This window comes from Sceloporus occidentalis, unplaced genomic scaffold (assembly GCF_023333645.1).
Source record: "Sceloporus occidentalis isolate IW3139 unplaced genomic scaffold, rSceOcc1.0.p SCAF_4, whole genome shotgun sequence".
NCBI lineage: Eukaryota > Metazoa > Chordata > Lepidosauria > Squamata > Phrynosomatidae > Sceloporus > Sceloporus occidentalis.
In genome coordinates, this window is record NW_028316984.1 from 75744493 (window position 1) to 75771275 (window position 26783).

General features: G+C 43.0%; 1 protein-coding gene across 2 annotated transcripts in view; it reads right to left on the bottom strand.

Moving 5' to 3' along the window:
• LOC149314009 (insulin-like growth factor-binding protein 5) overlaps positions 1–26277 on the bottom strand; it is a 51779-nt gene extending 25502 nt beyond the window's left edge. The window contains exon 1 of one of the 2 annotated variants that reach the window (XM_089520360.1): positions 25196–26277. In XM_089520360.1, coding sequence (XP_089376486.1) covers positions 25196–25445 — 250 coding nt within the window. In that variant the 5' untranslated portion in view covers positions 25446–26277. Of the gene's footprint in view, positions 1–25111 lie in introns of both variants that reach the window. The other variant, XM_089520359.1, reaches the window with a different exon arrangement.
• Between the last annotated feature and the right edge of the window lie 506 nt (positions 26278–26783).

The following is a 26783-nucleotide window of genomic DNA, read 5'->3' on the forward strand; positions in this document are numbered from 1 at the left end:
ATTCCCTCCATCAGTACAACTATCATTGAGACAAAGGACTTTCCACACTACACAGTTATAGTACTATGGTTCCACTTTAATTGCCATGGCTGCAACTTATGGAATCCTGAGAGTTGTAGTTTAGGGAGGGACATTTAGAGTGCTTAGCTAGAGACTTCCTCTGCTGCCTCTGATAAAACTGCAGACCCCAGAACTCCATGGGATGCAGCCATTACAGCTGAAGTGGGATCATAGTTCTCAAATTGTGTAGTGTGAATAAGCCTTTGGGTGTGTGCATGTGTGGACTCCAGAGTACCAGGACATTTTAAAGAAATTGTTACTTGGTGTCCATTCTCCCATCCATAAAGTTCATAACTGGAAGCTTCTCTACTTCATACAATCCTGACATTTCAGATTATGTTGAAAGTGATGTTTGTTTTTTAAAAGGAGGAAGTTTGATACAAAGCTTCAAAATAAACACACTTTATTATCCTAGCAGTGTTTATTATCCTGCCCCTCATAAAAAAAAAATACCAGCATTAAAAAAAGGAAGAATCCTTAAAATTAAAGCTTAGAAGAATTGGTTTAAAAACGTAATTTATCTGGGACTGCAAAAGGCATAAAATTATGGATTACTTTTATTTTTGGTCTGCAGTAACTTGAAGAAGGCATTAAACAAGGCTGGGAAATCACATGGTTCACAGATTATATTATGCGTGGCCATTTGTCTCCATTGGGCATCCAAAAACCAGGATTGAGTCTCCATTAGGATATATATTTGTAACTTTAAACTGGCCTTGCTAAGTACATGTCAAGATAGAGCCAGTCTGGGGGTGTTGTTTAGTACAAAAGCTGCTTTTTCACCTGAAATATACAGACTTTTTTTAAAAAAAAAAGTGATGGGGAGAAGCAGTAGAGGTCAGCCTTGTTCCAAACTGGCCTAAAAATGAAATCTCCAGCTGAGTTCTGTCCCCTGCTTAAAATAATTGCTTAAGATATATTCAAGACTTGCCAAGGTCAGTCATCTTGCATCCTGAAGCTCTGGTAACTATCATAATCTTGGCCACTTTGTTACTTGAACTTCACATTTTTTCCCACAGAACTGGCAGCAAGGGCATGCTGAGACTGCATCACTGCCCTGCCTCCTCAGGCCACATATTTAAGTCCTCTCCCTGTCCCACCCTGCCTCTGTGTTTCCATGAGATTGCAATAAAGAAGCACTATCTCTCTCTTTCCTGCTCTATATTCTATGGAATGAGCAGCAGCAGAGAGACGGTCAACATCTGTCTGGACTTGAAGTGGGCATGTCACAGGATGGGATCCCTATTACTAACATCTCCCTCCTGCAAGCTAAAAATGGCTCCTGGGATAGGGGTCAAGACACAAGCTTAGAATCAGCTCTAAGAGAGCTGGAAACCAGAGAGGGATCTGTTGCTTCTAAGACTCTCCTTTGGGCTCCCAGCCATGCCTGTGGTGAGTGAAAGCTGTTAACGGCAGACAGCTGTTTGGTGCCCAGCAATGGGGTGGGTGGGGTAGGAGTGTGGGAATTCAGCTCAGTTCAGTTCCTAGAGGTCAAGTGTACAGAAGAAAACTGCCCTGCCGCTATATTGCATTTTAGTTCCCTCCTTTGTCAGGGTGGCCAGATCCCAAAGGCAGAGTGTTCAAGAATAATTTCTTGGGGACCTATTATGGCCACAGTTGCCCTGCTGGTATGGCCAATGTCCATCCTGGCTGAAGTAAGCTAATATCTATAAACATGGTTGTTGTTGCTTTAAATGAAAGATTTACATCTTTCATATAGATGCAGAAGAAACAATGGTGATTTGGTATACCTAAGCTGCTGTTAGGAATACTTTGCTGTTGTTATGTGCCTTCATGTTGTTTCTGACCTATAGTGATCCTAAGGCCAATCTATCACAAGGTTCTCTTGGCAAGATTTGTTCAGAGACAGTTTGTATTGGCTTTCCTCTGAAACTGAGTGAGAGAGCATTGCCTAAGCTCACCCTGTGGGTTTTCATGACTGAGTGGAGATTCGAACCCTGGCCTTCAGAGTCATAGTCCAATGCTCAAACCAGTACACCACGCTGGTGCCTTTGTAAATTCCACTGAATTCAGTGAGGCCTCTCCAGACTAAAATAGATAGAGTTTGGAAAAGTTGCTTTTTCAGCTACAGCTCCCAGAGAATCCCCCAGTCAGCTGTCTGGGAGCAGGAATCAGAAAAAGAAACTTTTATAGGCTTTGGTAAAAGGATTAGAGGAATATGTTCCCTGAATAAACTTGATTTCCTGGTCCACAAAGTAACCCTAAGGGATCACTGTAAAATACCTGTGCTGTTGTGGCGCCTGTTGGGCCAATCACCTGTGCTCTCATTCTGGGCAGGTTTTACACTGGGACTTTGAGTCGCCGATTCAGACCCACAGTTCCCTGCATGCTGAGGGAGAGCCACCCTTCATAGAGTTTGCACTGCTACAGGGGAAAGACAGTAAGGTTATAGGTAGGGTTGCAGCCCACCCATAAACTCCATTAATTTTACAGAAAAAAGTTGCTTTTCTTTGGGCTATATCTTTCTGAATCCTAACAGCCAACCATGGTCACTGACTACAGAGTTTATTGCACTGGCCCTAGAATGGGCCTATCACATTACAAAAGGGGGCATGATGGGGATGGGAGGTGGCATAGAACACATCTTACTGAACAGGAGAGCACCACTGCAGGACGTTTCCATTGCGTTCCACATCTGTCCCAGAGGGGGCAATTTTTGAGAACTGTTCAAAAGCCCCCTCTGGGATGGATGTGGAATGCAATGGGAACGTCTGGCGGTGGCATTCTCCTGTACAGTAAGATGCGTTCTATGCCACCTCCTGTCCCCATCACACCCTCTTTTGTAACGCAACAGGCCCATTCTAGGGCCTGTGCGATAAACTCATGATTCAACTGAGAATTGTAATAGTTTTTCCAAGCACTGCACAATGAACTGTTGCCTAATGAAGAAATTCAACAAGTGCACTTTTTCACTACAGAATGGAGATCTATTGGATTCTTGAGTTTTATGCAGCTGCTAAAAGCTGCTACAAGAGGTGAGGGAGAGTGGTCAGAAGGGGGGGAAACCCCTCTGTGACAAGAGCACTTCAGCCAGGGTCATTTGTCACATGCACTGAACCTGTTGAAACTTCTTCTATACAATTGTTACAAGAACAGGAACCCCTCCTGGCCATTCCACAGAAAGAGGCCTAGCCCCCATATCTCCTGTAATCTAAGAATTTGCCTCGGACCACCTTCTCTAACCTGGGACACTTTTGCACTATACATTTACAGCACAACGATACCATTTTAACTGTTCCACCCTATGGAAACATGTGACTTGCAATTTAGGAAGGAACATTTAGAGTTCTCATCCAGAGAGCTTCTGTAGTGCATCATCAGACTACAAATCCCAGAATTCCAGAGGAGGAAGCCAAAGAAGTTAAAGTGGAATCATAGTATTATAACTGTGCAGTGTGGATGATCCTATACCAGGAACAGAGAAGAAGTTGGACTGCATTCCTCAGCATTTCTCATCATTGACTATACACTAGCTAGCTAGAGCTGTGGCTCAACAATTTCAGAAGCACCACACTTTGCCTGTTCTACATATCCCTTGATTCCACAGGTTCTCTTAATATTTAGTTGTATAAAGTTTTGGTGGCTAATAGAACTATATAATGCGGGTACCCTTCTTATAAGAGAGCTAACATAGTGTAGTGGTATGAGTGTTGTATTACAACTCTGGAGACCAGGATTTGATTCCCAGCTTGGCCATGAAACCGACTAGGTAACCTTGGGCAAGTCACACTCTCTCAGCCTCAGGGGAAGACAATGGCAAACCTCATCTGAACAAATCTTGCCATGGTATTTTGTCTTAGGGCTGCCATAAGTTGGAAAGGACTTGAAGGCACACAATAACAAAGACTCTTCTTATAATAGCTGATTTTCCCATTAATGGGAGAATAGTCATGTCACTGCTGACCAGGGTTGTCACCTTCTTTTCTACAATAAGCTCTGTGTCTTTAACAGCTACATGGCAGGTGTGTGTTAAACAGATACAGTTCCTCCCATGGGGATGCAGCAATGGGAAAAGATATACCTGTTGGGTTTTGACAGCAATGCAGCTGTTAAAAATAATAACCACAAGCCACTTCTAATAATTCAAAGCCAGCCAAACAAACCCCACAATGCACTTCACCGCCTGTGCAGAGCTATATTGAGTACCAAAAGCGTTCCTTGCATTCTAAAGGGACTGTTTAGGCTCTGCAGAATCTGCCTGGGTTAAGCTGAGTCATTCCTGGACATTGTGAAGAATGAAATGTGTGAAGTGTTAGTTTGCCAACTTGCCTTTTTAAAAATTGGCAGGCCTCCTGAGGCTGTAACAGTGGTGGGACAAATAGAAATTCAGGAGGTGAAGCTTTCCCTGAAACCTCACTTTCCTCGTCTCTACTTTCATTATGGTTTTATTCTGCAATGAGTTGTGTTTTTTTAAAAATAGGGTTACTGTTATTTTATGTTGATGACTATTTTATCACTGTAAGTGGGGATGAAGAAGAAAAGGATGATGAAGATCCCAACGAAAAATGTTGAATTTCTGTCAATCATAGGTAAAGTGGCCAGCTACAAAAAAGAACAGGGCTCCTGCACTTTTAACAGTTGAGCAGAAGTCGGGATTTCAGCAGGCATAGTTGCACAGCAGCCAAGTTATCTCTTGTATCTGTAAACTACTCAAGACTCAGGAAGACACGTTCTTTTATCCCCGGAAAAACAATGTGGTATCTTTGTATCATTGTTGTTGCTGTTGTTGCTGTCATGTGCCTTCAAGTAATTTCTGACTTATGGTGACCCCATGGTGAATCTACCACTGAATTTTGTTGGCAAGCTTCTTCAGAGAGGATTTGTCATTGCCACATTTTGAGGCTGAGTGAGTATGCCTGGTCAAGAGTCTCTCAGTGGTTTCCATGGCCAAGCAGAAATTCAAATCCTGGTCTCCAGAGTCATAGTCCAATGCTCAAACCACACTGGCAGAGGGAAGCAATGACATACATTTCTCATCCCAACACAGACTAATTTCTTTCAAAAAACAGGAAATGCCAAAAGAGAATAATACACACACTGTTTGGCAAGAAAGGATGCCACTCACTGCTGATCCTCTTAGACCTCATCTTGATGCTCTTCAAGCCCTTTCTGATGCTCTGTTATATGAGATAGTATTTTAGTATTTCCAGCACTGGAATATATGGTGCAGTCTTACAGCACTAAAGTTACTCTATATGTTAAGTAAATTAAGGTTCTTTATCATTCAAGGCTGTGGCAACACATTAAGTCATACCAATGATCCACCAATCTGATGGGCATCCAACCCACAAGTAGTTCAATATATGAACAGAGATTACTCCTATGCCTACTGCTTTACATGCATGAGAGATGACAGCTCCTCCACTTTTAATCATTGGGTAAAAGTGAGAATTTGCAGAGGCAAAGCTTGCTGCAAACTTGCATCTGCCAAAAATGATTTACCTAGCTTTAAAGACACAGAGACCTTGTCCTCTTCTATGTCTGGTCACCTTACTGGATCCAGACTTTGGAGAGGGGCTACGGGTAAGATCCCATCAATGGATCTGTCCCCTTTTCACTCTTTTTCTCTTTCAGGACAGATTATATGACTCTACAGATAATGAAACAAGGGAAGTGGTTATTGCTGCTCTTGGAGAGAGCAATGGGCCTGACAGGAACAGGGAGGAACAGCAGCAGGTTGAAAATACCATAGAGATCAGCAGGGGACCCCTTACCGGACTTTGGCTTTAGCAGGTGTCTAGTGATGCTGGCCCTGTTCTTTGGTATGGCTGTTACTGCTAAGACTGCAATTATAAAATGAGCTTGCTTGTGTAAAATCTCAGCGGTACTTCATCTGAGGAAGTGTCTTGGGAACCCACTAAGTGGTGCTGGTTCTCTTACATACTTATTTTTATGTTGGTTTATGAAAAAAAAGATCATCATTTCTGTTGCTTTTAGGGAACCTTACATCTCAAAGAGAAAATGTCCCTGCTTAAACCAGCTTCCAGTTCAGCTGCTCTCTTAATATTACTTCCCACCCCCAATGTTTCTGCTACCTTCAGTTGCAAACACAGACTAGCTGTCTTCATCAGCCACTGTACAGCTAAAACAAACAGAGTAGGATCCTAGCATAACCCAAACCTTGGTCACCTCTGACTTCTGAGCAACTTTAACCTCTTTTTGAAAATGGAATTGCAGCATGAGCAGGATTGCCATGTTGTCCTCCCTCCCCTCCCCACCCTGGGCAGCTACTTGAAGGAGTTACACCTGGTGACTTAGAGAAACCCATTCATAATGGCTGTTTGCTCCATTTGTTTACACAACTTATTTCAATGGCTGTGTTTTGGCTGAAAGGGGGATTTGAACAAGATCCCCCCAAAGCATTAAAATACTTGGAAAGAGAAGGCGTGGAGAAGGTCCAACAGTGGAGGAGTTGATTGATGGATAGCTGGGTACTTGAAACAGTAAGCTCCTTAGAAAGTATGCCATGGGCTCATGAGAAGAGGAGCAGCAACAGTATTTACTTAAATTTGGCAGAATGAAGAGATGAAGAATTGCCTTGATTCTCAGAGAGAGGGAAGGGGTCGATGGGTGGGAATGAGACAGGCTTAGAAACATCAATTCAATCAGAAATTGCCAGGCCTACGAGCCTTACTTGATTAATCAGCACAATTAACCTATCAGTGTCTCAGTGGCATTTCATTAAAAATATTGGTGGGATTTGTTGGAGCTGACCATCTGGTTGCTCTGTCCACTGTAGTGAGACCTGGATCCCTCCTGTGCAATATACAGAGTTGGGAGGTTCACATATGGAGCTCAGTATGCAAATCCCATGCAAATAGTGCTTGGATTTGTAAAGGATGGTGCCTTTGGGCAATGTTTTTCAAATGTTTTGAACTCTTGAATTCTAACTTATTCTATCTTTCTGGACCCTCCAGTAAAACACTATTCACCAATTTGGTAAGTGAGAATAGGGAGATTCCTGTGTGCACCTCAAGGCTGCTTGTAGGGATGTGCCCACTGGGAGCATTCAGAGCTTGGCAAGTTACTTTAAAAAGTAATCGGTTACAGTTATAATTCCAAACTGCCTCAGCAGTTCAAAGTCACTATAGTTACATTTGAACATTTACTCTCTACTTCCCAGGTTTTCAAAAGTAAACAACATGGTTACTTTAGTAGTGAATTTAAATAAATCTGAATGCAGCAATATAAGCCATCTCTTCGAATCAGATATTTCACTTCTGCAACTTGGTGAAGCTACATCTCTGCAACTATAAAGAAACTTTAAAAGTGCAGCATTCAAAGACCTAGCCATGTTAGTCTGGAAAATAAGTATGCAAAGGGATCTTGTAGCACCAGATATGAACTGAAGGTTCAGTTAGATCACAAAAGGAGTCAAGTTATCCCATGTTACATTACAACGGTAATGAAACCTAGTTATGCCTTTGTTATTAAGAAAAGGAACTAATTGCAAGTATCTTCCTATTTGTACTGAATTACTCCTACACTTTGACTGCATTCATCCAACACTAGAAAAGGGCAAGTAATACAACAGAATGTGGCTCACCTCCTACGCAAACTTAGAAGAATCTGGAATGGGATGGATGTCTCATCTGCTATGGTATCCTCTTCATCCATGGAGCCTGGAGCCTCTTTTTCGCAAAGGGAGATAAAATGCATCAGAGAGCATCCAGACTCATAGAAAAGTCCCATGTTTTGTTTATGCTATTTCTGACTTTATTCTGGGTTAAAATAAACCAACATGAGAAACTAGTATAAAAGCCTCTCATTGTACCGGCAGTGGATAGAAAATATTCTGGGATAAACAAAATGTGTATGGATCTCCAAAGTAAAATCAAAACGAACAAGAACAAAATCTGGGATTTTCTTGTCTTTTCAGTCTGTCTGGATGCACCCTCAGTCTATAAATGCATATGCTAAAAATTTCTTTCGCTCAGTTAGTCTCTTATCTTTGTATCAAGGAGAGGAAGTTTTAGGACCTATATTTGAGAACTCCTCAGTTTTAGAACTTGTGGGCCCAGGACTGGTCCAAGACATTTTGCTGAGTGAGGGGAAGGCCAAGATGATACAATCTCTTTATCCCAGCTACAGAAGCTGTTCTGGCTGGCAACTCCAACTTATTTAACACTGGCTGTATGATAATATCTTCTGCTGCACTGGAAGCCTATTTAAGGGGTCCAGAACAGATTGTGTTGCAGAAGACATCCCAGTCTTCCCAAGAAGCTGGGGAGTTCAAGAAGAGAAGCTAGGAGGCTATTACTGATGTTGTCCGTCATCTACTATCGGGTAATGCCACCCCTCTCTGGAGGATTGAGTTCATCTCCTCTGTTATACAGACAGATCTACTTGATAAGCACCTAAAAGAAAAACTACTTTGGAAGACAAGACATGAGATTCATTGGTCTGACCAATAAGGTTAACCACAGATTCTAATGGACTGTGAAGAAACAAGGTCTTGAGAGTGGTGACTAGAAATTGCCTAGGGGAGCTTTAGTCTGTGCAGCACACTTTTAAAAATCAGTAATTGACAGATAATAACATACAAATCCACTTTAAAGATTTGACTGCTCATGCTCAGGAGCCCTGGATATTACACATCAGAAACAAGAGGCTAGGAATGTAAGGAAGAGTCTTATGTTGTGTCAGGACACTGGTCCATCAAACCCAGTGCCATCAATTCTAACTGGTGGACACAGCACCTCCCCAGGTTTTCAAACAGGATCCTTTCCTAGACCAACCTGAAAATCCCTGATGTTACTAGGTGGTCTCACATGTAAGTACTAACTAGTTTTTGCAATCCAATGAGATCAGGGGTGTTTGAGACAGTATAGCAGCTAGGCAGTTGTGGCATCTCTCCATTTAAACTCCTTTGGCTTATGTCTATGATTAGAAAAATCTAAAGCAGGAGGAACCTGAGACCAGCTCAAAGTTTGCCACATAAACCACATTTGTTATCTTACTATATCCATCCCCTTTTCCCAAACCCTTCTCCAAATCCACTCTTTGGGCTCTTGTTCAAACTGGGGTGACAAAGCCGTAACTCCTTTGTAACTGCCCTTGGAAGGTTTCACAGCTGATTGTCACATTCTAAGAAAGGGATTTTTCCTGCAGGAGGAGAAAGAACAAAAGGTGTTATCACAAAAAGGGTAAGGACAAGGGCTGTGTTGCAATGTGGTTCTTTCTCAAAGATGAAGTCTCTCCTACACAGCAGGCAGAACCCCCACCATTGGATTACCATGCATTTTAAGATTTGTTTTCACCAACCACAATTCTCTAACTCTGAAACTATTTTACTTCTAATCAAAGGAGCCAACCAATTCCATATCAATTGAGGGCAAAACCAGAAAAGGTGGAGAAGCATGTGATTAGAACTGTATCTACACAACCCAGTAACATAAATTTTATGCTACTTTAACTGTCAAAACTCCAAGCTTCACTATACTGAGATTCATAGATGAATGGGATATTAGTATTTACCAGTCTTTGCTAGACAGCTGTAGTGCACTCATTCCCTTGAACTACAATACTAGAGCTCTCTTGCAGAGAATTCTGAGTACCTAGCCAAACTACAAACCTTGAGATTTCATAAAATGAAACTATCGGCAGTTAAAGTGGCATCAGACTGCTATAACTGTAGCATGGATAGATTCTAGGATTTTTTGTAGATTAAGAACAGAGGAAGCTGTCATATACTGAGTCAGAGTACTGATCCAATTTAGTATGGTATTGCCAACTCAGACTGATAGGAGCAGCCTAGGGTTTCAGCAGATTCTTTCCTTGTTTTACTTGGAGGTTTCTGAGATTACCCTTCTGATGGTGTAGTATGGTATCAGAAAAAAACCCCAATAACTATTTCAAGGCATATTGAATTAAGTTGGAACTGCAGTGCTGTCTTCACCCCCCCCTCGCCATGCATCCACCATGCTCTCTGGTGGAAGATTTACTGATAACAGTGTGACACCTACAATTTCCCCTGCCAGCACTGTGATCCTTATCTGATTCTTTCCTATAGCTGCTGTGGTAGAGCAGGATATCATTTGCAGTCATTTGAGGCTGTTAAGCAGGTTTTAGGCTGGGAAGTGCCTAGATGGGAGACCACCTGAAAGTTTGCTATTAGCATTTATAGGAGGGTAGATGAACTTGTGGCTCTCCAGATGTTATTGGATATTCAGTCTGTGGAGTGGAGACTGAATTCTATGCTCAGCCTTAGATGAAGACAATGGCAAACTTCCTCTGAATAAATCTTGCCAAGAAAACCCCATGATATTGGAGTTGACTTGAAGGCGCATAATAACAAGATAGCATCCTTCTGAAGAATATTACACTTGGTCACATAGGCTGGATTGCTATTATAATTAGATTATTGCACACAGAAAAACCAGCGGAAGAGATGCAGGATCTAAAGGCAAAAACGGGTCTTATCGCATTTACCTGTGCCTGGGTTGTAGGCAGTCTATATCCACCTGGGGAGCCCGTCTACAACCCGGACTTCCCCTGCTGCTTTTTCAAGAAAGAGAAAATCTCCAATTTGTATGCCTGTGCTTATTTCAAATATTCTTTAACTCCCTCTTTTGTTCTTCCAGCAATACTTCCAACACTGTATTCTTAGATATTTTCAGCTCAAGCTACACAGCTCCTGCTTTCCATTTGTTCCAGCTTTCCATTTAGAAGTGTCAACTTCTGACAAGCATAATGTGTCTTCAACAGCTGCATAACAGGCAGAATTCCAATAGCTGGGGTGGGGGAGCAGTTGTACCTGAAAAGACCCCCCCCCCCATTTCTTCAAGGTGTTTCAAGGCCATATCCTTGCAATTATTTTGGGATAAGACCAGCAAGTCAATTCCCTATCCTGAAAGAACCTGATACCAAATGTATTTGCTGCAGACCGGGGTGTCGAATCCTTGCTCTTCTATTATGTTATGGACAACAGTTCCCATCAACACACAACACCATGGCCAAACAGTCATGTCTTGTGGAAGCTAGAGTTCCAAACAGCCAAGGGCCAAAGATTCCCCATCCTTTGGATATCCCTCAAAGGACTGGATTTGGCTCTGTTATGAGAAATATGGACTATGTTATGTTATGGACTACAAAATATGTTGAAGTGTACTGCCCATCATCCTGCATCACTAGCTATGCCATCTAGGGCTGATGGGAATTGTAGTCTGTTTCCTTATATTATGTTTTCCGATAGCAGTGGTTCCCAACCTTCCTAATGCCGCAACCCTTTAATACAGTTCCAAATATTGTGGTGACCCAAACCCATGAAATTATTTTCGTTGCTACTTCATAACTTTAATTAAATAGGTGTTTTCCAATGGTCTTAGGCGACCCCCATGAAAGGGTCATTCAACCCCCAAAGGGGTCCCGACCCACAGGTTGGGAACCACTGTCCTATAGCATAAAGGTAAGGCACCAGCAAGGTATAGTGGTTTGAGCACTGGATTATGATTCTGGAGACCAGGGTTTGAATCACGGCTCAGCCATGTAAACCCACTGGGTGACCTTGGGCAAGTCACATTCTCCCAGCCTCAGAGGATGGCAGTGGTAAGCCCCCTCTGAAGAAACTTGTCAAGAAAACCCTGTGATAGGTTCCCTTAGGGTCACCGTAAGTAAGTCTGAAATGACTTGAAGGCAAACAACAACATAGCATAAAGACTTCAGCGTTGGTGCTGACTTTCTTTTTTTCCTTTTTTGCTTCCTCTCTCTCTCCCTGAGGCTAGCTGTAGGCCAATCTTCCCTTTCCCCTTCTTTTTTAAAAACTGCCTGGATAGACCAGCCCTTCCATTGCATCACAAGATAGATTAGTTTAAATGACATAGGGAAGGTACAGAACCACAACTTTGTCCTCCAACACTTTGCTTCCACTTCCATGTCCCACTCTCCAGTATCTGCATTAGGCCTGCTTCTTTGCTTTGCCCAATGACAAAATTAGGGGGGGGGGCTTTTGCTGGCCTGCCATAATATCTGTATTCACGATGTGCACCACATAGCAGCCCCACCATCACCTTTCCCACAATGGATGGACCGTTGCTCATCAGGGACCCTTGAACTATTTTTAAGACAGCTGTGGTGGGCTCAGCATTGGTAGACATTTATGAATTTTGCCAACTTGCAGGTATTTGCAGAGGGAGGGCAAATTACCTTTCACATCCATTATCACTGAGACATCCTTCAGTAAGAAGACTCTTACAAGTACACCATGTATGTAGAAATGTTCCCCAATGTTCAGTGTGGTTTACTCCTGAGTAAGTGCAAAGCCTTTATTGTTTCTGGAAGACTCAGTGACAAGTGCTGTCTTAGTGCTTGGTCACATAGTACAACCCCATTAATTTCATAGGGTTTTCTTAGGGAAGGAACATTCAGAGGTTGTTCCTTCTTCTGAAATTTAGCCTACAGCACCTGGTATTCATTGGCAATCTCCCATCCAAGTACTAGCCAGGGCTGACCCAGCTTAGTTTCCATTATCAGATGGGATCTGGTGGGTATTTAGGTGCTGTACATAGGAATCTTAGTGGCCCAGTTTTGCCAGATCGTTTCAGCCTAATGTCAGGAAAGATTCTAGCCCTTCTGCCGACCCACTCCTTCCAAGATCCAGGCTGTTCATCTTCTTCCAGGTCTATCTTAGTTGGTTGTAACATAGCACTTTTTTTTTCTTCTCAAGTTTTCTTCATACCTTCCCAAACTTTGAAACAGTTCCCAGAAATGGCATCCTCTGGAACCGAATTGGGACGTGATGGGAACGCGCGGCGGCGGCAGCATCCCCCCGTGCGATAAAGTCGCATTCTGGGCCCCATCCGGTGCCCATCGCGTTCCGTGCACGCCCCCACTCGCCCCCGTTAGAACATGCTGGGGAACGGTTTAACCCCCATGCGATAAAGCTTTAAGAAAAAAAGGGTAGGTTGGGTGGGGTGGGATGAGCCTAATCAGCAGCTGAAACTTTTCATAGCATGGAGCTAAATATCATCATCAGCTGCTAATTATTCTGGCAAAATGTCTATTAAAGGGACAGCAACTATTGGGAAGGGTTCAAAAGTTGTGCCTTAGGTCTGTTAACCTTCCAATAGGAATCCTTTCCCCAGAGCGATCACTAATCTGCTTGCAAGGCTATTCATGTATGCTGCAGCTGCACACAACTTCAACCTACTGCTGAATTTGGCTTCCTGAGAATCTTGCCTAGCCAGTTAGTCTTCTGTTTATTTTTAAAAGGTTTGAGTCCTTAAGATTTTTGCAAAACCTCTGAATGCCAGCGTCTTGGAACAGTTTGACAGAAGCACCAAAACTAAAAATCACAAAACTGTAGGGCTGGGAGAACATCTACAAAAGCCAATTATTTTAAGACAGGGCCAGGCGGTTTTGACCCAGCACATTTTGTTGGACTACACATCCCACAACTCACATCTGGCTACTGCTGATGGAAGGTGCAGTGCAACAGCATCTAGAGAGCCACACAATCTCCTTTGCTGCTTTAAAGTTCTATATTAAGACACAGTCCTCATTAGTCAACATTCTTTAACCGTTAGATCAAGCCAAAATAAAAATATAACACAGAACATTGCAACATAAATTCATTCCAAAGCTGTAGAAATGCCATGGATGTCTGCAGGGGTCTCAGGGAATAAAAATTGTAGAGAAAATGCAGTCAGATCTGAGAAGTGGGGGAGATAGGTGAACTAAGAAAATGAAAATCCAAGGATATTCCATCATCTAAAGAACAAAGAATATTTGAATGAGAGGTTAATTTATAGGTTACATTACCAGTCTTGTGCACTTGAGTGAACAATAAATGTTCCATCTAGGAATTAGCAACTTAAAAAGAGAGTCATTTGGTATTTGACCGTCTTCATGGACTTTTAGGCACTACAAATCTCAACCAGTTTAGCAGCTTCAGCTTCCAATTAAGAAACCAAAAAGGAAAAAAAGAGCAGACCTGTTAAAGGATTATAGCAATATTTGAAGCCCAGCATGGAGATAAGCATTATCACTAGCTGATGCATGCATGTCAAGTTTCTATTAAAGGAATAGGAGGAATAGCAACTACTAAAAAAAGAAAAAGAAACCCTTTCAATTCTATTTATAGGTTCTCTACTTGCTTCTGCTAAAACAGAAGAAAATAGATGTTTAATGCTGGGATCCCAAATCAGCCAGGCAAACTGCAGCCCTGGAGACATTGGTGGACTACAGTTCCCAGCATTCTTCAGCTAGGGTTTCTGGCAGTTGCACTCTACTTAAAAATTAAGCCTAATCAGAGGCAGGTTTGCTGGACATGCAAGAATGAAATACTATGGTTCTGATAAACTGGGCTGGACCAGACCTCTCCAGAATGCAGGGAGGAGGGGACATTTTTAAATATGCCTTTATGTGTGTGCTTAAAACCACCCAATGCAAGTGTGAAAGTATCAGAGGTGCAGTACAGACCACCATAAAGCAGTGTACCAGTGTTGGTTCTAGGGTTAGGGACTGCATGGCAACCGCACGGTCCCTAACCCTAGAATGTAGCCTAACAATATCAGTGCCCTGAGTACATGGGCACCACCATTGTTACGTAAGTGCCACGTGGCATCCGCACATTGCCGTATGGCACTTACGTAATGAGCGTGCCAGTGGTGCACTTGTTACAACACCCCTGTGGCTTAAAAAAACCCAGTTTTTCCGAGTTCTTTTTCCTGCAGAGGGAAGCTGCACAGTTTGGCGGCTGCAGCTTCCCTCTGGAGGAAAAAAGGCGCTGCTGCTCCGAACATTCTCTAAGATATGTACCGGGCCAGAGAGAGGAGGAGGGAGAAAGAACTCTTCTTTGTGATGAGCTACAGTTTCATTGGGGAGTGGTCTTTCATGTGAATGCCTTTTAACATGACATTGCTAAATCACAATCTGAATTTCAGCATTCTACCACAGACACAGGGTAGGACTATCATTTCTACCATCCCTGACCACTGAATGAGCTTGCTATGGCTGATGGGAATTGGAACTAACAGCTGCAAGCACTCAGGACCCTGTATAACCATAAGCAGTGTAGGCTTCAATGGGACTTAATAGAGTAACTAAACATGGTTGGGATCCTGCTACCAGGAGAGAAAAAAAATATTTTCCATCTGGTATTTTGCCTCTTGAAAAGGCAACAGAAGATTAAGAGAAAGGCATCCTTAGGTACTTATTGAACAATCCTGTTTCCTCAGTCAAGGAATGCTCTCTAGGAATGTCCATCACAGTTTCTGTCAAATCTCTGCAGTACTGCAGCAGATTGAATTGGATGAACAGTGCTCCTAGCTCTCCCATAGAGCACACAATAAATACATTGGAGGTTAGAAGAAAAGCCCAGTGTTCATTCTGAAAGATAATTAGTGCTGTGACATGGCAGCTAGTCAGTGCAGTGTTTCATTATTGGCTCTGCTGCTGGACAAGTTGGGCAGGCTATGCTCAGATAGGAAGGCCAAGGGTGAAGCAGTCGCTGCTACGGGTGGCAGATTTGGGGTCTCATTGCGAGAGCAAGACATGGATAGGTCTCTGCTTTGCTATTATTGTATTTCTGCTACCAGGGCAAGGTTGAGGTGCATATGAGATCCTCTACCTCATGTACTAAATGGCTTTGGATACTATGTACTTTGACTTGCAGGAGTGGGTGGTGTAATATTTGCTACCATTCTCAAGCAGTAAAATGTTTTGGTTTTTTGTATGGTTCATCATCATCACCACCATCATCTATAATTTATTTACAGTCACAGACAAAAATATTATAGGGTTCCCAGATTGGTAAAAATGGAGATGGCTCCCATACCTTTAATGGTTGTGTAGAAGAGTGCTTTGATTGTGTATTCCTGAATGGCAAAGCGTTGGACTGAATGGCCCTTATAGTCTTTTTCACCTCCGTGATAAGAGTGAATTTCATCTGGTGTTGATTGTCGTGCAACCAGATAGCAAATAACATCCCTTAAATTTCCCTGTTCTATACAACCATTAAAGGTAATTTCCACTTTTCACTATGACAACCATATGGCCTATTTGAATTTGGAAGATGATGGAGATGCAAAAGTGGTTCAAAGTAACACAATGAAAGACTGGCAAGTGACTTGTTTGGATAAATCTCTCAGAATTCCCTAGCCAGCATGTCCAGTATAGTCCACAAGTAACTTTCCCAAGGTCTGAGTAAAGTGAACACCTGCTCCCTTTTGAAATTTGAACTGCCAGGCTGGCACCATAGCAAGGTAGTGAAAGAGTTGACTGATGGGTTGAATAGAGGCAGAGTGACTGGACAGGCAGGTAAGTGAACTCTGAAGACACAGAAAAGCAGCCTAGTTCTTGGGATGCCCCTACTATTTTCAGCTGACTGTGGGGGTGGGGGCAGGGGCAGAGGCAAGAGAAAAGAAAGAATCTGCCTTGATCTGTTTTTTTATTCTATCATGGGTAAGAGGCACAGTTTCATTTGTTTATGTCTCTGTGCTGCATAGTTAAAGGCAGAAAGCTATAGCAGCTGGTTGAAAATATGGCAACCTATGGGAGACTCCACCACCTGTGTCAGAAACACACATGCAGACATATAAGCAGCAACCCATGTCCCAGCCATGCTCACATACATACAAGCATCTACAAGTGTATATGCTCTGTATATGCTTTGTATTTTACTGTATTGACTTTATATGCTGTTCACCGCCCTGATCATTGGAAGGGCGGTATATAAATAAAATTATTATTATTATTATTATTATTATTATTATTATTATTTTGCAGAAACATATGCCAAGAACCATTTATGATAGGCTAAAAGAAATCATGTCAGTTTTCTTTTTCCTGAGTTGTTGGGAGGCTGATGATGACATTCCCCTTTAAGTATTTTAGCAAATACAGGCAGAGCTTGAAAAGATTACTTTTTTTGGACTACAGCTCTGAAAATGCCCTGCCATCTGAAATACTCTGAGAATTTAGTCCAAACAAGTAACTTTTCCAAGGTCTGGAATAAGAGCAATAGGAGAATTAATTTGAACAAATCAAGGGGAGCGCCAAACATAGCATGCACATGTGTACAAACTAAGAATGGAAAGAATATTCATAAATGGTTGGATCCCAGATGAAATGTCAGGAAACCCTGACAAAAGTGAAACCTGGGCAGATGACAATATTTGCATTTTGAGATTTATTCTGAGGGAAAAAAACTCCACATGAAAATATCAGCAGACATATAAGCCCATTTTTGCCCAGTCAATTTCTTGGATAAAATTATTTCTCAGTAACTCAGATCATCCCTTCAGGAAGGGAAAGGAGTCATGGCAGAGAGGGAGAACACCTGCTCTGACTATAGATGAGCTCTACACTCAGTCCTTGGCACCTCTAGTGAAAAGGTGATGATGGCAGAGACCTTTCTCTCCCTGAGTCCTTGGAGAGGTGATATCAGATGGAGCAGACATGTGTGTGTACACCTTCAAGGCTGAATCTTCACTGCAGAAATAATGCAGTCTGACACAGCTTTAACTGTTGTGGCTCCATGCTATGGGATACTAGGGCCTGTTACAGACTGCCAAAATAAAGCTGCTTTGGGTCTCTTTGGAGGTAAGCTATTTAAATGATGCATGGGTCCTAAGAGTCCAGAGGTCGCACCAAAGCCACACTCGATTCCTAAGCACTGGAGTGCAGCTTTGGTGCAGCTTCCGGATTCTTAGGATGCATGCATCATTTAAACAGCATACCTCCAAAGAGACCCAAAGCAGCTTTATTTTGGCAGTCTGTAACAGGCCAAGGTTTTGTAGTCTGTTTTGGTATAAGAGCTCTCTGATAGAGAAGATGAAGTAGCTCACAAAAGTACACATCCCAGAATTCCACAGCATGGAGCTAAGGCAGTTATAGCAGTGTCAAACTGCACTATTTCTGCAGTGTAGATTCAGCCCAAGTTGACTGATGCGACCCCATGAATTTCATAGTGTTTTCTTAGGCAAGGAATATTCAGAGGTGCAGCCACGGGACCAAAGGCACAGAGTCTGACTCAGCCCACAAGGTTGCTTTCTACATTCCTCTCTTTCATACCTCCTCCTGGTTTTTAACAGAGTTTGTTTAGCTTACAGCATTTCCTGAAATCCATTCCTGCTTTCAGGTCTGGGTGCCACATTTTCCCCCAGGAGGCATTTCCCCTCTCGCCACCAACCCAACAACAGCAACTCAGCCTTCTTGCTTAGCCCCTTGGATTAAACGTTTCATTCCTGCCTTCTCTGATTTTGGAAGATTATTTTTTTTTAAAGCAAGAAGGTGTTTTTCCAGTTTCTGAGAGAGAGAGAGAGCGAGCCAAAAGCCTGTTGCTACTAGCCTCGGCTTTAATGTCTGGAGAGTTTTGCAGATATCTGGGCTCCACTCTCTGCAGCAGGAAGAGAAAGAGAATAGCTCTCCAGGGCTTGCCACTGCCAGTTACACCCTGGATGAACAGAACACCCTGGCCATTGTAAAACTGCACAGAGCTCACTTGCTGCTCCTGTGACCCTTGCCCCAACCCTCACCCGGCCTAACCCCTGTTCACCCGGAGCCTCCCTCTCCCTTTCTATGCACCTGCCCCCCTTTCCCCCCATCCCAGCCTCTCCATTGCAGCTGTTGGATGTCTGTTATACCCAGCCCTAGATTATACACACTTAAGCAGAGTGCATGGGGAACTGTGTCAAAGGAATGATAAAATATTAAATCTATGAAACGTAAGCCTCAGTCACAGCTCCTCCCCTGTCTTGTAAAAGCTACAATAACATAATCATTTTTTTAAAAAGTGAGCTCCAGGAGTCCCTCCTTCCTAGCCATAGTTTTTGTTGGCTTGTGGTCTCCTTAGGAAGCCAGCTGGAGACTCAATGATTCATCTCTCCCTTTCTTCAGAAGGAGAAAGCAACAGGGGGCATGTGGGAAAGCAAGATTGTTTGAATCAGTGTGTTGCTTCTAAGAACATTCTTCACAGAGCTTGGAAAAAATGACTCTTTGAAATGATACCTGCCCCAATCCCCCTGCCAGTCTTGCTAGTGGTCATGATGGCTGGGGGATTCTGGCATCTGTAGTCCAAAGAAGCAATTCTTCTAAGTGCTGGAGCTGGAGATCAGAATAAAGAACATACGTCTGTCCACTGCCTCAGCGATTCTATGCACACTCACTTTAGCAAGGCATCCCATTTAGTTTAAGTATACTTTACATCTCTGGTGCAAATGCATAATGTGGATATGTGGCAGCTTGGGGCAAGGGTCATGGGAGCAGCAATGTTTGTCTGAGTGAAATGTGCACATAACATGTTGAAACATAAGGATACATCTCATATTGAAACAGACCATGAGCCTGTAAAAACCATTTACCATCTATCCCTGATCTGTAGCAGACTTCCAAAGATATGCACTGCTGGTTGAAAGGTTACATTGCTGGTACAGGTTGAATATCCCTTATCCAGAAATCCAAAATACTTCAAAATCCAAAATTGTCCACATGGCTGGTTTAGATAGTGACATCTTTGCTTTTGGATAGTTCAGTGTACACAAACTTTGTATTATGCACAAAAATATTAAAAATATTGTGTATACAATTATCTTCAGGCAATGTGTATAAGGTCTATGTCTCTGTGTGATTTCAAGTTGCTTCTGACTTATTGGGATCCTGTCATGGGGTTTTCTTGGCAAGGTTTGTTCAGAGGAGGTTTGCCATTGCCTTCCCCTGAGGCTGAGAGCATGTGACATTCCCAAGGTGGGTTTCCATGGCTGAGTGGGAATCAAATCCTGGTCTCCAGCGCTGCAGTCCAACACCGAAACCACTACGCTACACTGGCTCTCTATAAGGTATATATTAAACATAAATGAATGTTATGTGTAGAACTGGGTCTCATATCTCATTATGCATATGCAAATATTTCCAAATCCAATTTTTTAAAAAATACATCTGAAATCCAAAACATTTCTGGTCCCCAGTGTTTTGGATAAGGGATGCTCAACCTGTAATTGAAAAATAGTGGCCAGATACAGAAAGAAACTGAGCTCCTGTGTATAAGAAAGAATTTCACTGGGGTTCAAATGGGACTTGGGAAATCCAGATTCTGGTCTCTTTGCGGCCTTGAAATTCACTGGACCAGTCACTCTCATGTCTCACAGCCTGCCCTATATTACAGGGCTTTGATAAGGACAAAGAGGGGGGAGGGAGCTCAGTGGAAGAAAGGCAGGACATAAATTTAAACAAATGGAAAAAATTACCATAATAAAACTGCATAAAGAGAACTAATCATGCAAATATTTCTAGTTGCCAGTCGACCTCAGGTAACTAGCATGTATGTCTGGGGACGGCGAAAGAGAATTACCACTATCTACTATATATATCCTTAATTATGAATAAAACCGTAGATGTAGCTAGCTGTTTTGTTTTGTTTTGTTCCCAAGGATATCACCTTGATAACATGATTACTATACCACATGCACACACATCCTCATTTCCTTTAAGCAAGGTTGCCACAATGTAGCAGCTATTGCAGCATGTGGCCACTAGGGGGATGTTTCAAAATCAACAGCCACCACATATTTCTGAGAAAGTCAGAGAAGGTTGCAAAGTGATGGGGGTTTGATGTCAGCAGCATGTTCAGTGGAATCAAATGAGGGAAAGCTCTTCAGGTTCTACTTCAAAAGGCAGGTAGAGGATCCAAGGTGGGGAATCCAAGAATACCACTTCAAAAGGCAGGTAGAGAATCCAAGGAATGCTGTTCTGTCTTGAAAACTCCCAGCTCACATAAATTTAGTACAGCAGAAGGAGGGAGGCTTGCTTAGTCCTGCTGACCTGCTAATTTTATTTGTGTGAGAAGGGATGGGAGAAGAAAAAAGAGAGACGTACTCCATCATATGCACACGTAAATACATGCACAAACCCCTCCATACCAGTGTTGATCAATCCCAGCAGGGAAGTACTACATGATAGTTACTTCTGGAAGGATTGGCTGCCTCCTATAATGTCAAGAAGAAAGGAGATGGGATATAGAAGGGGTTGCCAGTTGGCAACAGGAACATTTTAAAAGCACCAGGAGGAAGCTTTTAAAGAGTTACTTTATTCCGCCCCCCTGCAGATCCCAGAATCATCCAGGCAGCATGCCCAGGGACTTGAGATTTAGAAATCCACAGTACAGGAGGAGGAGGCAGCAACTTTTCCAGTCTTTGAAACAAACAGTGAGAAAGGTATACATGGATTTTCAAAACCTAAAGCATCACAGAGACTGGATCTGCACGACACAGTAGTTTGAGCCCACTTTAACCTCCAGGATCCCATCCTATAAAATCCGGGAATTTGTAGCTTCAGTTGAGTTTGGGGAAATTGATTTGAACTCTCAGTGCAGTTGCTGGCCCTAGATATATGTATTGCCAACCCCAGAGTGGAAAACAGAAGTGAGAAAATAAAAGAATTGTCCCTGCTTCAGCAGCAACAGGGACAGAAGGTTTTTGCAAAAGAAGAATCACTGTATCTTCCTACCAGAATTTATTATATATATTCCTGACTTCTTCCCCTCTCTTCAGTTTCCAGCCAGTGCTGGTCACTGATAGACCACAGCCGGGACTGGCTTCCTGAACACTCGCTTCTTGGATTTCTAGCCAAGCTGGCACAGGCCTTCAAGTTCAAGTCAAACTTCATTTTTTCCCCTTCACCAGTTGCCTAGAAACATGCCTATGAAAATATACTTCTTCGTTCTCACACTCTACTGTTCTGTTGCCAATAGCTTTTATTTTTCCTATGCCTTGCCCTCAGAAATTCCTGAAGTTGCTATTTAAAAAAAAGTCTTGCAGGCATAAAATTCTAAGTCATCTATTCCCAACACACTCCTGTCACCAGGGAAAGGTGACTTTGACACTAGATTCAGGGCCCATTTTTAACATGAATGGATTAAAGTCTAACTAAGGAGCATAACTAGTCATCTAGAAATGCATTTGTGAGGCTTGGGAAAAGGAGTGAACTAGGTGGTAAGTGACAGGAGTAGCCAAACAGTCTCCTTTAAAAAATAAACTGTTCAGAACATTACAGCCTTATCAGAATGCAACAGAACCATATGATGTATGTCAACACAACTGACAACCACAGGTATCTGGAATTTACTTCTGGTTTGTTGTTGCTGCTGTGTGCATTCAAGTCATTTCTGATTTAAGGCAACCCTAAGGAGAGACTATCACAGGGGTTTCTTGGCAAGTTTCTTCGGAGAGAGTTTGCCATTACCATCCTCTGAGGCTGAGAGAATGTCACTTGCCCAGAGTCACCCAGTGGGTTTCCACAGCCAAGAAGAGATTCAAACCCTGTTTTCCAGAGTCATAGTCCAGCACTCAAACCACTGCACCGTCTGGTTCCTGGTGCCAAAGACAAAATTGGGAAAGTTACCTTTTAGCACAACAGTTTCTAAAATCCTCCAAGCAGCTGGCCATTGGCCATCTTGGATTTTGGGAGCTGTAGTCTCCCAAAAGTAACTTTTCCAAACATTGAGTAAAGATGTAGGCTCATATGTCAAGAACTCCTAATAATTTTACTAAAGCAAACAACCAAGAGAAATCTGTGTTTTTGATCTGGATCTGTCTTCTGATCCCAAATACCTCAAAGGTGTTTGTTCACTAATACAAGCACTAGAAGTCTTGTAATCCACAAGTCTCTTGCAACCCAATTACAAATTTACAACCAAACCACTGGGAATAACTGTGCTCTCATTTGTATTCCACTCCTTCCTCTCCTATTTCTTTTTATAGCAGAGAGTGCAGCTGAGACAGAAAGAAATTTTCCTGTAAGTCATGCCTAAATACCCTAAGGGCACCAAATCCCTTTTGATCTTGGAAGCTAAGCAGGGTTGGCCCTGGTTAGTACTTAGATGGGAGACTGCCAATGAATACCAGGTGCTGTAGGTTATATTTCAGAGGAAGGAACTGGTGAAATTGCCTTTGAGGACGCCTTGCTGATGAAAACCTCATGAAAACATCATGGGGGCACGATAAGTTGACAGGTTACTTGAAGGAAGGTGCACATAAGTGTGCAGGCACATACACATGCTTACTTGCAGATTTAAATTTCAACCACAGGGTGGCTAGTTATATTGCCTTCACTCTTATGGGAAATGCACAACATCTGTATATACAGGAGAGTGATTCTATATTCTGCTTTGCCATATTTTGAGTTTTGATGCCTGTAACGCTACAGCTGTTGGCTACACTGAGACTTTGGAATTTGGCTCTCCTTGATACAGACCCTCTTGAAGCACCTGCTCTACAGCTGGAAGAGTAAGCCTGAGAGAAGGGGGGAGGAGGGAAAAGAGGGTGGAGCGAGAAAACATTCAGGCGTGTTCAGACTGAATCAAAAAGTCAAACTGTTGCTTGTCTCATCTGTCTGTAAGTGGCACTGTTGTAACTCCATCAGTGCAGATGAATGCCTTACTTTGCACGTTGCTGTATTTGCACTGAACTATATTGTTCATATTACTTTATTTGCACTGAGCTATATTGTTCATATTACTGACCAAACACACACACACACAAATATACTGTAGCAGCCATGCAATGGGGATAGCTCACACAGTACTAATGCATGTGGAATCTTGCACAGTTTTACTGGGTTCCAAAAAACAGGAAATCAAGTCAGCTCTCCACCTCCTCCTCCCCCTTCCTTTCACATACCCAAGACCAATTCCACCTTGTGGAATGATCCAACCAAAGTCTTTGCCTTTAACCTCGTCCAAAAGCAGCACCTGACATTTGGCTTTTTTTTTTTTTAATAAGGAAACTTTCACTCTGCCAGAGGAGAGGAAAACCCATCTGAGCCAATGCTTTCAACCAGCACATAAGAAGAAAGGTGGAGGGTGTCATTAAAGCCAGCAAGAAATTTATTAGGTGCTGGAAAAGAGAAGCTGTAGTTGCAAATCTTCACTGCCTGAATGCAATAGGTGATTTGGCAGAAAGCATATGCCTGCTTTTCCAGAAGGGAGGCATGGGAAAATGGTGGGTCTTGGGGGGAGAAGTGGAAGGATCCTCTTTTGTGCTCAGGTATGGCTCAAGAAGAAAAGGAGTATCATAAAGAATAAATTGGATCAGGAAGAAAAGGTTGGGATTGTCACCCCACCTATCAAAATGCTGAACTGCAAACTTTGCAATAAACAGTGCTGGCTCTTTTCACAAGTCTGTGCCACTTGCTCATTTCTGTGTTGAAATATTTTACAGAAGAACAGTTGCATCAGTTGCTGAGGATGAGACAAAGCAACAAACACAGGTATGGAAGTTTGGACTGAATGCGACTCAGCTGGGTATTGGTCTGCTTTTAAAACACACATGTGAAATGCAACCTGTTGAGTTGTCAAGACCAAAGCTAGATGGTTACTAATCCTTACAGACTCATGCAAAGGGTAACAAGAAGGGGGATTTAAGCAACAAGTGCCCCCACCAGTTATACATCTAGTTGGTGCTGAGTTTGGACTTGATGATCTTATCCCCTACTCCTTTTTTATATGGTAACGTTTAACACTCCCTTTGCTTCAAAACGCAGCTCTGGATCTTTAGTGGAGGCACCCAGAGGTTGGGCCCTAGACATCTCCCCCAAAGTCCTACACTGGTGATTGCGCTGCCACAAGGGGACCAAGAAAGGTGATGTGCTAAAGATGGAGTGCAGAATTATAGTGAAGATGCAACAGGTGGCAAGGCAAATTCATCTAAGTGAGGAACCAGTCTGTCACAAGGGGTGGGGAAAATTTTGCAATGGGAGACAAGGAAGCCAGGCACCTGAGACTAAGGAAGGAGTGACCATGTGGCTTCAGATGAAGCAACGTTCAGACAGACTGGACTGTTAGGATGGTGGGAGTGGGATTTGGGGGGTGGTGGTCATTCAGGTTTAGAAGGATTGGGAAGTGGGTGTGTGGACAAGGCAAGAGAGGGCAGGGGAGGGATAACCCTGGGCATAATACGATTGAGAAGGTGAACTGATGCTACAGGTGGCACCTTAAGATACTCAGAGAGTCTTTAGAGCACAGCAGAAAAAGAAAAGAGTGAAGTGGAACAAAGAGATAACCCTTTGAACCCCAACCAAGGCCCCAGGCAGGACTCACCATTTTTGGCTTGCTCCCTGTAGCTCTTTTCGTTGAGGCAGACGCCTCGGCCGTGGAGCAGGGCATGCAAGGGCTTCTCCTCACCTTGGCGTGGCAGGCAGCGCAAACCCTGGGCACATCGCTCCGTGTACACCCCACAGGACTGCCCTTCCGCCAGGGCACAAGTCATGCAGCATCCACAGCCGGGCTCTTTCACCAGCTCGCAGCCCACAGGGCTGGGAGGGCACATGGAGAGGGCTTTCTCGTCGCAAGGTTCACAGTGGACGAAGGAGCCCAAGCCCTGTGAGAGCCCCAGGCAGAGGGAAAAGAGCAACATCTGCATCAGGAGGAACATCTTCAAGGCACGGTCAGGCAGAAGTGGAGCAGACAAGGTTGGCAGGATTTGCTACTGTCTTTTTTTAAGGAAAAAAAAAAGAATGGTCTCTTTTTGACAGAAAAAGAAAAAGGGGGAAAAGTATCTCCTTCCTTCGATTCCAAAAGAACTTTTTTCAATTCAAAAATGATTAACAACAACAAAAAGAACAGAAGTGTGTCTGTGAATTTTTAAAAATAAGTGTGTGAGCATATATTATACCAGGTTGTCAAAATCTGCAGGCAATGCCAGTTGCAAGAATTACAGATGCAACTGGTTGGAGATTTTTTTTTAAAAAAAAGTCACTGGAAAAGGTTTTTTTAAAAATATATATATCTATAAAAAAGGAAAAGAACAAGGCAACCTTTAGTGAGGCTGCACAAAAAGGTATGAAATAATCCACTTGTCCCCCCCACAGAAAAGCAATGTCTGCAACAGGCTAGAAAGGAAGCAAAAGAAAGGAACAAGCTTCTTTTTGACTGTCCAGATAACAGTCTGCAGCAAATTGCTAGTGTGTGGGGGGGGGGAAGAGTCTAGAATAGTACTCAAAGCAGGTAGAACTAGGCTTTGTCAAGAAGAGGTTTAGCTTGGGACAGGCTAGGAAAAAAAATTTTTTTACCCTCCTCTTCCTAGGTTGGGTTAAAGAACAACAAAGAGGTTTTCTGTAAAGTTGGAGGATTTTTACAAAGTCGGCAGTAGAAAGAGAATGAAGGAGGGGTTGCAAAAGAGAGGGGGGGAAAAAGCAAAGAAAAGAATTCCACTTTGTAGATCTCCCAGCACTTTTCCCCTGGAGAAGTTTCTAAAGAGACTGAATAGTGCAGAGCAGGCATGTCTTTTAAATAGACTGCCCCTGGCTGCCTGCCAGCCCCTTGCTGCAATCTGAGATCCCAATGACACCTCAGCCTGAATGGGTGCCAGTAACCAGAGCAAGATCAGTACACACTCTCCAAATGTGTGTGTATGTGCACACGCACACACACAGAGGAGGGAGGGAAAGAGGTGGTAGTTGTGCAGCTTCTGACTTCTAGACTCCCAAATCTTTGGCAATGATCAGCAACCTTATTGTGAGCAGGGTCACACATGTGCATATGTGCGCGCACGCGCGCGCGCACACACACACACACACAGCCACCACAAAGGCATCAAATTACCTACTTTCTGCTAGACAAGGAGGACTAAAGTTTCTCTTCACTCCAAAACCTGCAGGGAATATTTCTAAACACTCCTGAGGTCTAGGCTGGTGTCATGTTTTCATTCAGTGCCCCAAGGGTTATAATCATGTGCACGCTTTCTTGGGAGCAAGCCCTGTTGAACTCAGCA